Here is a 12,556-nt window from a genome sequence, read left to right on the forward strand (position 1 = left end):
AACTTCTTTAAATTTTTATTACTTTTATACCACAATTATTAAACAAATAATAAAAAATGCGAGCTATTAATGTAATCAAGCAGAAAGCAAATTACATTAAGACAAACAGAAGTGATTCAACTTGTTTTGAGAAAAACAGGAATAATAAATAACTGATTATATTGTATTAAAAGAGGTTGCCAACACAGAAAACGTATTTTAGCGTTCAATATCAGAGGCAGGGTGAGGAAAGGTGGACTTGTTTTCATCAAACTTGATATAGCAACTAAACTAATGTAACTTATGCCTGAAATTAATCTTTTCCGACCAATCTAACACGCGTTTTACGATCAACCTGAACATGAAAAAAGGAGCTTCCCAAATCGGTTGTATTATTTTTATATGTATAACAAACGGGATTTTTTTTTCTAATTTTAAGGGCTTTCACCTTCTTCGGGTATATCAGCCCTATCGTATCCTGAACTGATTTCTCAAATGAAGCTTTATCTACTTTCCCTAGACATGGAAAGAGAGGAATTAATGGGCATCAATAATTTACAGTGATGTTCAAAATCTTTTGATTTGGCTTCAGCTAACATAGATTGAATAAGAGCAATATTTAATTTACTTAGATTAAAGTGGCGCATGAATTTTTTTTTCTTCGAGTTTATTACAATACTTTAACATTATATGTTGCACACAATCGATGGTATCACAAACTTAAACGGGATTTAACTGATATGTTAATCAGACTACTATTAACCACGGTCGGTGTAACTTAGTCGAAATGTCGAGAAGAACTAAGTAAATTATTATATTTTATTTAAATGTTCCCGTTAATTCTCATCTATTATACTCGTAAATCATAACACGCAATAAATTAAAAAAATAACAACAGAATTATCAAAAGCTTTACAAATATGCTGAAAGGGTTTCTAACTCAGTTACTGAGTAACACGTGTGTCAACTTAGCGGTGATTTTTTAGTGTTACCATTATAACTATCTTTATTACTGTAACCCCCTTTTTAAAAATGGAATTCGGCTTTATAAAAACAAGCTACTATGTGACAGAAATCCGAGTGGAACAGAGTCATTGCTGACGGGTTGTTCGGGCCACCATTGATCTATTTGAGTCGCCATGTTTACAAATTGTAGCCATAAATTATAATAATGATGATGGGAATGTGGCAACATTCTCAGATATTATAAACTAAACATTTTTGAAATATTTCCGACGCCGGCTGTTAACAGCTTTCTTAAAAGACAGACGGGCGGTATATATTTATATAGTTGCAAAAAAATTTTGTTATTAAAGTTATTAATATTTATTTCAACAAATTTGTATGTTAGCGTATGACAGATTTTTTTTAATAGATGATAATGTAATGTTAACCCCGCCTGCGCTAACGGTATACGCTGGTGGGGTACCAGTGAGGGATGACATGATAGAATGAAAGCAGGTCAGTTAGCCTGATGATGAATATACATAGGATCAGAACGATGGTTTCCATGGAAGATTACGTGGAGGTCGACCTGACAAGGTACATTGTTAGTAATGGGATTGTATAGTCCGTATTACTAACTATCTCTTCCACTCGCCTCCCCACCGAAAAAGGCAGGTCAGTTAATCCATCGTAATGAATACATCTGGAATTCGGCACGATGGTTTCCAGGGGGACCGCGTGGAAGTCGACCTAACAGGTTAAATTGCTGATAATGAAACAACTAGTCTACATTATTTGCCAGAGGGAGACTTTGTACAAAAGTTGATTGCTTGGGTACCTCTGTCCCATTCGTGTTTCTACAGTGAAGCAGTTGTGTTTGCATGGCTGTGTTTCGGTTTGAAGGGTGGGATATGGCGTGTACTTACAGGGTACAGAGAAATAACACCTAAGTCCTCAGGAATGGCAACGCATGGGGGGTATCATGGGCGAAACAGTATACACTGTTATGTCCATGGTATTGCTCATGTCTATAGGCAACGGTTACCACTTTCCATTAGGTGGGCCGTCAGCTTGTTTGCCATTCTAAGTTGTATAAAAAAAAATTACAAATCCTTTCCTCACGTATGCTACGATTAATCCAGTCATAGGAAAGAGCTTGGTAGAGATAAGTACATACATATATACATGAATGTATATTTTATGTAGTTACCTTCTCATATGTTCAGCCGAATACATCCCATAACCAAAATTGTCTGTGGGTGTTGTTTTTAATTAAATAGCATCGCGGTAGTCGTATATCGAGGGAATCAAAACAAAAACACGTTGATCGAACTGCGTATGTGCATATTTTAAAATCAACGCTGCTTTATGGCGCTTAACAAAATATATTAAATTACATATACATATAACGTAGCGAAGTATTTAATATTACAAATATCTACGTGATATATATTTAAATATATAGGTACTATTAAGGTGTGTACTAATACCATGTATTGGGGGGAAAGGGATTGTTAGTAATGGAGACTGAGAATCCCATTGCTAGCAATATACTCAACCAGGTCGATCTCCTCGCAGTTCTCCCTGGAAACTATCATGGTTAATTCCTGATGAATGCATCATGATGGGCTAACTGGCCTGCTTTCATGTTCATCTATCACCCTTCACTGATGCTCCGCCAGCGTATCCCGTTAGCGCAGGCGGGGTGGGGTTACTATTCCATTTTCACCCATCAAAAAAAAATACCATGTATTATTTAACGATACAATTTATTTATATATTTATTAATAAGTAGATTTATAAAGTGGCCCTCAGAATCGAAACAGAACTTTGCGTAGACTTATTTGAGAGTATATACTACACTTTGATCTTAGCCAAAAGGTCGAGAAGCGATAACTCATTCTATACTAGGACCACGCAAATTTAATTTCAAAAGCTTATGTATGCTAATGAAGTTGTCGAAAAAAGGAGGTCGGATAAATAGTTGTCAATAAGTTTATTAATAACCAGTGGTTATCAACATTTGGCCGTTTGACTCACATCATAATTAATATATTGGAACTGTTCCTATACAAACAACGTATTGATGTTATTTAGCTTGAAATAATTTATAATTACACTGCCAATACACGGCAGATGTTATCTTGTCTGTGTACATTTATTAATTCTATATACAGGGTGAAATCACAATCAATAACATTAATTTATCATTAATTCCCATGTGGTCATACAATAGGCACCCCTTCCTTTCCCGTGGCTGTCGTAAGAGGCCTACTAAGAGACGGCGACCGATGGACTGCAGCGTCCCTTTTAAAACATCTCCGAAGCCTAACTGCGGTTGCCATTAGACCTGCCAAACGCGGCATCTACTGGCAAAACTCCCCTAGTGGGAAGCTTATGTTCACCAGTGGACAGTTAAAAGATACGATGATGATAATGAATTAATTAATTAAAATACATTAAGCCAAGTACAATTTTTCACTTGTGCGTGTGCCATAGCAATACAAAATGGTCACAACTCAGTTTATTGCTTCGCCCTCAAAAGAGCAAAGTACTGTTATTCTGTTGCGGCCAAAGGGAATAGGGTAACAATAAAACAATACTACCAGATTATCTATACAGTAAATAGATAGATATACAGTAAACAGACGGACTATGGTGGCCAGCACCATACTTCCAATATTACCAACCCTTTAAGAGACTATCATCATCATCATCATCATATCAGCCATTATCGGTCCACTGTTGAATAAAGGCCTTCCCCATAGACATGCCATAAGGAACGGTTCTGAGTCACCTGCAATGTTATCAGTTAAATTTAAAATTTTCTAACAAGAATCATGAGCCGAAAAACGACACAAAATTTGATCCTATAATATACTGACATTTGTACGTCCAATTATCAAGTATGTATGGAAATGAAATTTTTTTCGTTCCCATTATTTACATTATTATTATATTACCTATTAGTTCGTGTTCTATGTTTGTTTTGGAAATTTTCTATTTAATTAATAAAATACTTCCTTAAAATTATGTTAACGATTCCGTTTTCACTTTGTTTATAAGAAATAGATGTCGGTATGATAGAAGTTGATATGCAACGCCATCTAGTGATGACTTACGAGTACTATAAAGTGAATAGCGCGAACATATTACTCGTTACTTCGTAGCTAGTTCTGTTTTTAACTATTTTTCATAAAACTGTACCTCAAACAAAATATCTTAGTATCTTTATTTATAAAATATTCAATACAAATACGTTTCTGTGAATATAAAGCGATTTAAACTGGGCATGTTTTATGATAAAGTAGTTAAATGATGAAATTTATTTTTTTATAATATTAGTAAATCGTTTTTGTATTAGTATATATTTGATGAGTCTAGTGAAAACAGACAGTTTTTTTTATGCAACTTAGAATGGAAAACAAGCTGACGGCCCACCCGATGGAAAGTGGTAACCGTCGCCTATAGACATGAGCTTTATCATGGACATAACAGAGTATAAGTATACTGTTTCGCCCATGATACCCCGCATGCGTTGCCATTCCTGAGGACTGTACCCAGTAAATTCACGCCATATCCCACCCTTCAAACCGAAACAGTTGCTATTAATTAAGACCAAAATTATCGTGTGAGTGTTAATTTAGAATATGATATATTTGTATACCAAATTGCCATTTAAACTATTCCATTTAGACGTTTAAGGACAATTTTTCCATTCCATTCATACTTTTTTTTTGGGTGATAATGGAATGGTAACCCCGACTGTGCTAACGGGATACGCTGGCGGAGCACTAGTGAAGGGTGATCGATGAGAATGAAAACAGGCCAGTTAGCCCATCATGATGAATTCATCAGGAATTAACCATGATAGTTTCCAGGGGGAACCACGAGGAAGTAGACCTAGTAGACCTAAAAATCCCATTGCTAGCAATACACCCAGTATTGCTAGCAATGGGATTTTTAGTCTCCATTACTAACGATCCCTTTCCCCCCAACCCATTCAGATATTTGAGCTATATATATATATATATATATATAAATCTAAACACCGCACCATTAAGAAGTTTTAAAATAAATACAAGATTTATTGTAAGAAAAAGAAATTCCGATCTGAAATTTAAATAGCGGACTGAAACATTAATCATATAAAATTCAAGAACATAACGTTTTTAAAACAGTCCTATTTGCTTTTTGCGAGAAGAATTTTACTGGAATTTTAATATACAAATATAATAACCTATTAACGTCCCACAACTGGGCACGTGTCTAACAAAACAGGAAGATATTAGTTTACTGTTATGATGCTGTTTAGACAGTTTGTCGTAATGTTTTCTTTAGAGTGTTCCTTTTCTTGTATAAAAAAAAAATGTCATGATACTTTTTTATGATTCTAAATGGTAAACAAGCTTATGACCCACCTGGTGGAAAGTGGTAATCATCGCCTATAGACATAAATATCTATAATCGAATACATGTAGTGCCCATGGTATTGTTCATGCATTGCCATTCCTGTGGACTGTGGTGTTAAGCTAATCATCATTATCATCATTTCAGCTATTATCCGTCCACTGTTGGACATAGGCCTCCCACGTAGACTGTCATAAGGAACGGACCAGAAGACTATGAAATATTTTCAGTAATTTCGAGGACGATCGAAACAGAAATGTGATGTTAAATTTACATAATATATGCCGTTTAAAATTATTAAAAATGTTAAAATATCGTTCCTCTGGACTATTAGGATAGGATTTATGATGAACGAAATGTTAAGCTCCATTTACTGGTTCGATTTCGATACGAACAAAAACATGAAATTAAGCCCGAAAATTCGGAATTTCATTTCATGGTAGACCACCTGAGCCATCTACATCCACTGACTCACTGCAGTGCATTTGAGGTCGTCACTCCATCTAGTGGGGGTCGTCTTAGTCCGCGTTTGCCCGTACGGGATCGCCACACGAAAACCTTTCTTCCCATCGGGTAATGTACCCTTGTAATTCTACTGCCATCTATATTCCAAACTTCAAACCGAAACATAACTAAGCAAGCACTTCATGGCAGAAATACGGATGGCATTCTTAAATAAAATAACTTTACTAAAATGTCATATTACAGTCGAATAATTTATGTATTGCCACGTCGTGTTTGAACTATTAAATAAATATTTTTACACGTTTAAAAATTACTATATCAATACTATAAACTGTTGATGACATCTGGCCGTTAACGTATCGTCGGTTAACACGAGCCGTCGAATTTCTTTCGCTACGTAAAAATTAGTGATGCCAATTTTTTTTTAAATTCACGTGTAAGTATTCATTCTAGAAATATCTTAATATGCAAAAATCACTATATTTGATGTTATTAATCTTTAAAATTATTTAAAGCGTTTTAATGAAATTTTCAAAGAATCACTTGGGTCGTACGTTTGTTGCCACCAGTGGTATAAAAAAACGAGTCCTTCGTAATATCGTCTCTAGATTTAATAAAAACATATAGACATTTCTTATTGACTTGATTGAATAAAACTTTTTTTTTCATGATAATGAAAAAAAGTTTATTTTTAGTCTTAATTTTTTTTTTCTGTTGTATAATTATTTAATTAATTGTAACTTCAAAATATATATTACATACAAGCGATTAAGCCGGGCTTCGTACGGGTCTATAGAATTATGTTACTCGCTGATAACTGCCGCTGATAGTTAAGGGCTGAAATAATAAAAAAAAACTCCCTGATAATGCAGCTTTGGATATTTGAAAGAATTTTTAAAATTAGTTAAGTAGTTATTGTGTATTATTCCTTACAAACAAACAGTAATTTTTTTCTTTTTTATAATATTAGTATTGATATATTGCAATCATGGCAGGCCATGGTACACTGATGGAATCCCACACGTGTATAGTTAAATTTGCAGATGTTGACGTATTTACATACGATGTGCTAACACATTTTTGGAATATCCGGAAATATAAATTGGACGTGACATTAGGCGAAATGAATATAAATATTTTAGTTTTCAAATTAATCATCACTGATGCGTAGATTTAAATTGGCATAGCTTCGTGAAAAAAGTTTTAGAAAGTTGGATAAACACGAATGTTATATATTATATGGTTTATATAAAAATATTCATTCCCGTGGTATCTAATTGCCACTACCTCTATTTTATTATAGCTGATTAAAATGCAGACGAAAAATGTTAAAAGTTTATCACACTGTACATTCTCAAATACATTTTGATGTAAAAGTGCTTAAAGAAAATTATTTAATGGCTTTTAGTCTACTTTTCTGGGATGAGATGGCTGACTTCTATTTATGATAGTACTTCTAAGTTTCCAGTTTTTGTTTCTCTGACTTTTAAATATATATTTTTTTATTTAAATCTTTTTTACTAAAAACAATCGTAAAATTAAAAAAATGATTATATACCTAAATAAGTTCATTTTGATAAAGTAATTCTGAAATATATTCTTTATAGCTAAACCAAATAAAACACAAACTAAAAATGTCAAAACTTTAACACACTACACATTCTCAAACACATTTTAATTTCAAAGTGCTTCAAGAAATTTAATAAATGGCGTTTATGAGTGGCCTTTGGAACTCGATCGTTGGGACCAACGAGAAAGAAGTCTCTTGGGACGAGGTGGCTGACTTCTATTTAGACTTGAGGAAATATTTCTCAGTTTCTGAAATTGATAAAGAGGAAATACCAATTGTTTTTGGAGAAGCACACGAGATAAGCTTTAATAAAACCGGTTTTGGATTGAATTACACTCCTCTAAACTTCATCACTATATATCATATTGATACTAGGAAAGGTTTGTTTGAAATAACTTTTATTTTTTAATCTTTAAATAGACCAAAGATACACTGGAGTTTTATGATTTTATCGCAACGTTTGAAATATTGTTGTTTATTCTGAAGAATTCCTAATTAATCATTATAATTCATCAAGTATCAAATGTTAAAAATATCGTAAAAAATAGTCAGCCAACTAATAGCTGATTAATTTTCATTCTGTACAAAAGTGAAAAAGTACATATTGATAATATAATAAATAAATATTGTTGTTTGCCCGTTATTGTAAAGATAAAATATTGTAAATTGTTTCGAAAGGAAAAATAGAAATAAATAAAAGGGCGGGCTGTGTGATAAAACTTATCTTTTAAAAAACTAATACAATTTTATAGTTTAGGAAAATGGGCTGCTTTAAGAAAAGTTTTGTCGAAGTTTTCCTCTGTTTAGACGTCTGTCTAAAGGATGGCAATGGTACCATGATGACGAAAATAAGATTCTAGATATGGTCGCATTAAGGAATACGTATATTTGACAATTTAAATCTTTAAAAATACAACAAATTAAACGAAGTAACTTCCAAAATGATATTTCTTCTTTCCAAAGTGTCTAACTTCTTTTTTCTTCTTGCTTATCTCGTTGCAGCTGAAATAAAGATGCCGAGCGGCCACGTGGACCAGCCTGTCATTGAGGACAACAGAGACGGCACCGTCAGCATCAAGTATGAGCCGAGAGAAGAGGGCATCCATGAGCTTTATGTCAAGTACAACGGAGAACATGTTCAGGGTAAGTTCTTTATGATACTTGAAGTAGCAGTGAATTTGGACATTTTTCCCACGAGCCATAGAATTTTTTAACTTCCAATACAGCACAACAGATATGCAACAGTCTTTGCTATATAAAGCGTTAGAGTTATTTGTATGCTATTTATTGATTCTTTCAATTTCCAACTTGAATTTTGGTAGAGACTTAGTTAAAGAGTTAGTTAGCCTAGAACAGCGGGTAAAAGTTTGGACGAAATAAAAAAAATCTTTTTCGTAACAATATCTTGAAGTCAATTTCAGTTATTTTCATGAAGAAAGATATTAGGTAAAAAATAATTATACCATCGAACAGGGCAGGCCAAAACTTCTAAAATTCTAAAATTACTTCGTACACGTAGATATTACTTTTTGATGGCATATACCAGATTTTAAATTAGATTTTCAACTGCGAAAACCGCATTTAATTTGATGTAGTAGTTTTTGCGTGATACTGGTACCAATATACAAAGAGACATACAGGCAAACAAACATCTTATTAAGACTCTTCATATTATTTTTTTAAAATATCTTTCATGTATAGATATTGTCTAGTTACAATTTTATTATATTATCATTAAATTCAAATTCAAATAATTTTTATTCAAAAATACTTGTTTACAAATACTTTTAAATTGTTATTTTTTTATGAATACAGGGTTCGGGAAAGTTGATATGGTGAGTGCGAAAGTGAACCCATGTCTCCGCGACATATGGCACCTCGAGGGTATATCGTCTGGTTTTTGGTGGGTACATTCCCATCTTACGGGGGGATTCCCACAGTACCCATTCACCCCCCACAAGGTGTATGGGTCTGCATAAAGCATTTTCCAGACGTTAAAAAAAAAGTGTTCGGAAAGTTGTTATCTGTTGAGAAGAGACCGCAAGAAATTCGACAGTTACTCTTTTAAATCTGTTTTAACATTATGTATATTTATTTATTGCATATACTTCAAGTGTTTTGGCGACTACCATCTTCGTTATCGGTAGAATGGATAGACTGGATTCTAGATTCTTTATTGCCAATAGACATCTTGGTTATCTTCTGTTGACGTTGTCGTAAATTAAGTTGTGACAATTGTAGTCAATTTTATATATCTTATGTTTTCCTTCTAGGATCTCCATACAAGTTTACAGTGGATTCCATCTCTTCTGGCTATGTGACGGCTTATGGGTCGGGTTTGGTGAGCGGTGTCAGCGGTGAGCCCAGTCAATTCACTATCAGCACCAAAGGCGCCGGGGCTGGCGGGCTGTCTATGTCTGTTGAAGGACCCAGTAAGGCTGAGGTAGGTTCTTCTTTAATCACACAATTTATTATTATTATTTCAGTCATTAACTGTCCACTGCGGGACATAAGCCTTTCCCATAAGGAGAGTTTTGCCAGTAGTTGCTACCCTTGGCAGGCGGGTTGGCAACCGCAGTTAGGTTTTTGGTGATGTTTTAAGACCGATGCTGCTACCCATCCCCCGCTCTCCCTTGGTCGGCTCTTATAACATCCACGGGGAAAGAAGAGATGGCTTATTCTATGCCGGGACCACATGGAAAACAACGAAAATTGTAACATATTAACAGGTGTATCATTAGTATATTTACAAGTGTAAAAAGCAATTTGTTTATGTTGCTGACAGCCCACTTAACGGAAAGTAGTAACTGTCACCTATAGACATGACCAGTATCATGGACATAACAGGGTATACTGTGTCGCCCATGATATCCTTCATGTGTTCCTGTTTCTGGAGAACTAAAATGTTATGCCTCTGTACCCTGTAATTCCATTGTTATATAAAATAAATAGAATAGCTTTAAACCGAAGGGCAACAATGTAAATACAACTGTTTTACGGTAGAAACACGAATGGGACAGAAACACCCAAGCAGAGGACTTTTGTACAAGTTTCTATGGTATAAATTTGCCGATAAACTTTTTTATTATATTTCAGATTACATGCCACGATAACAAAGATGGCACGGTTGCCGTCTCGTACTTGCCCACAGCTCCTGGAGAGTACAAGGTCTCTATTAGATTTGGGGACAAGCATATCAGAGGATCGCCCTTCATTGCAAAGGTACGCTGAATTCTAGCATCGAAATTAATTCTTTATTCAGAATTTAATACTAGTATTTTTTTTGTTACTGTTCACTGCTGCACAAGGCCTCTTCCTCTTCAAGGTTTTGGTAGATTTTTTGAGGACTTTTCGTTTTTTACAGACAAGTCTTTTTCCAATATAATGTCTCATGATGCTGGTAATTTATTAGTAGTTTTTTTTTAATGGATAATAATAGAATGTTAACCCCGCCTGTGTTAACGATATACGCTGGCGGGGCACCAGTGAGGGATAGCTGATTAGTTGTTACATCGTGATTGTAGACTTGGCAGAGTATATTGCTAGCATTGGGCTGCTAGTCTCCTTTACTAACAATATCTTCTCTCCCATCTAGTAGTCGTAGTTATGTAATAATCAATCTTCTTGATAGACAATGATACGATGAAAATCATTCAGTAATTAATTAAGAAAGTTTAATTACTAAAAATGTTACCAGGTTACCGGCGAAGGACGCAAGAGGAATCAGATCTCTGTAGGCAGCTGCAGCGAAGTTACCCTGCCTGGCAAGATCAGTGACAATGATATCCGCAGTCTTAATGCTTCTATCCAGGTGTGTTGTATATTTTTATATCTTATCGTATCTTCTAGATTTTTAGATATAGTCATAATATAAATTTGAAGCTTCCTGACCAACACCAGGTTTTTTTAATGTGTAAAAATGGAATGGTAACTCCACCTAAGCTATCGGAATATGCTGGCTTGGCACCAGTGATAGATGATAATTAAGGATGAAGGCAGATCAGTTGGCCTATCGTGACGAGTTCAACAAGAATTAATCAAGATGGAACCAGGGGAAATGTGTTTTTTGTTCATTGCTGAACCATAACAGTTTTGCCAGTAGATGCTACGTTTGGCAGGTGAGTTGGCAATCGCAGTCACTATAACTGCGATTGATGGTGTTCTAAGAGGAACGCTGCTGCCTATCCCTCGACCGTTAAGTTCCCTTAGCCCATTCTTACGACACGCGAAAGGAAGGAAAAATCACGGGAAAGGAAGACGTGACCCATTCTATGCTGGAACCACACGGCAATCGGTCATCCATAATGTCTGAAATAATGGTCATGAAGATACAGTTGTTATATTCAGGATTTATTTTATATGTAGTGCCATCAAAAATTTATTGATCGTTCATTTTTATCCTATCTCTTTATCAAGTCGTGTCTTTTATGGCAAAAGAAATCATACCAACGTCTAAAATTATTCTTAAGAGATATTAAACATTTATCATTTTCTGTCGTCAGGCACCATCAGGCTTAGAAGAGCCTTGTTTCCTGAAACGATTGCCCTCAGGAAATATTGGCATTAGCTTCACTCCCCGTGAAGCCGGTCAGCACATCGTCTCCGTAAAGAAGATGGGTGTTCACATACAAAACTCACCATTCAACATCACAGTCCAGGAACAGGAAGTTGGTGATGCTAAAAAAGTCCAGGTAAGTGTCCGTTATAAGAAAGGAAATGATAGTTGCAGCGACATAGTACAAACACGAGTTTCTTGTCCGTTCTTCTCAGCTGAATTTGTTTTTTAAAGTGGGCAGTAGATTAATTGAAAAACGATTTCAAAAATGTCTATTCTTCAAACGGGATTTTGATGAATTTACTATGTTTGTCGTTTCCGACAATTGTTTCGACTTCATTCGAAAGTCTTCTAACGCCAAGAATTTCTTTCTCTGTGACGCAATGTCGTACTCCCTCTGAAGAAGACTTCCAGATGAAGTCGAAACGATTGCTGGAAATGACAAACATAGTCATTATTATCATATTTGATTTAACAATTTATTTATTAACGAATTTAACTACATTTAGACTGTACAGAAGGCGGACTTAAAACTATATAGCTTTATCTACCAGTCGATTGTAAACGAAAATAACAGGACTGCCGGAGCAACGTAATGAGCAAATAAATAGAAGAGTATAGAGTATTTATAT

General features: G+C 34.8%; 1 protein-coding gene across 7 annotated transcripts in view; it reads left to right on the forward strand.

Moving 5' to 3' along the window:
- The window catches only part of LOC113513463 (filamin-A), a 104,286-nt gene that overhangs the window by 67,072 nt on the left and 24,658 nt on the right, over nucleotides 1-12,556 (forward strand). For 4 of the 7 annotated variants that reach the window (XM_052896971.1, XM_052896972.1, XM_052896969.1 and 1 more), the window contains 5 exons: nucleotides 8,372-8,512; nucleotides 9,643-9,812; nucleotides 10,466-10,591; nucleotides 11,067-11,180; nucleotides 11,872-12,060. In XM_052896971.1, the coding sequence (XP_052752931.1) occupies nucleotides 8,372-8,512; nucleotides 9,643-9,812; nucleotides 10,466-10,591; nucleotides 11,067-11,180; nucleotides 11,872-12,060 (740 nt within the window). Of the gene's footprint in view, nucleotides 1-7,485; nucleotides 7,750-8,371; nucleotides 8,513-9,642; nucleotides 9,813-10,465; nucleotides 10,592-11,066; nucleotides 11,181-11,871; nucleotides 12,061-12,556 lie in introns of all 7 variants that reach the window. The other 3 variants (XM_052896966.1, XM_052896967.1, XM_052896968.1) reach the window with 1 other exon arrangement.

This window comes from Galleria mellonella, unplaced genomic scaffold (assembly GCF_026898425.1).
Source record: "Galleria mellonella isolate WM207_F2 unplaced genomic scaffold, CSIRO_AGI_GalMel_v1 utg352, whole genome shotgun sequence".
NCBI classification, from domain to species: Eukaryota; Metazoa; Arthropoda; class Insecta; order Lepidoptera; family Pyralidae; genus Galleria; species Galleria mellonella.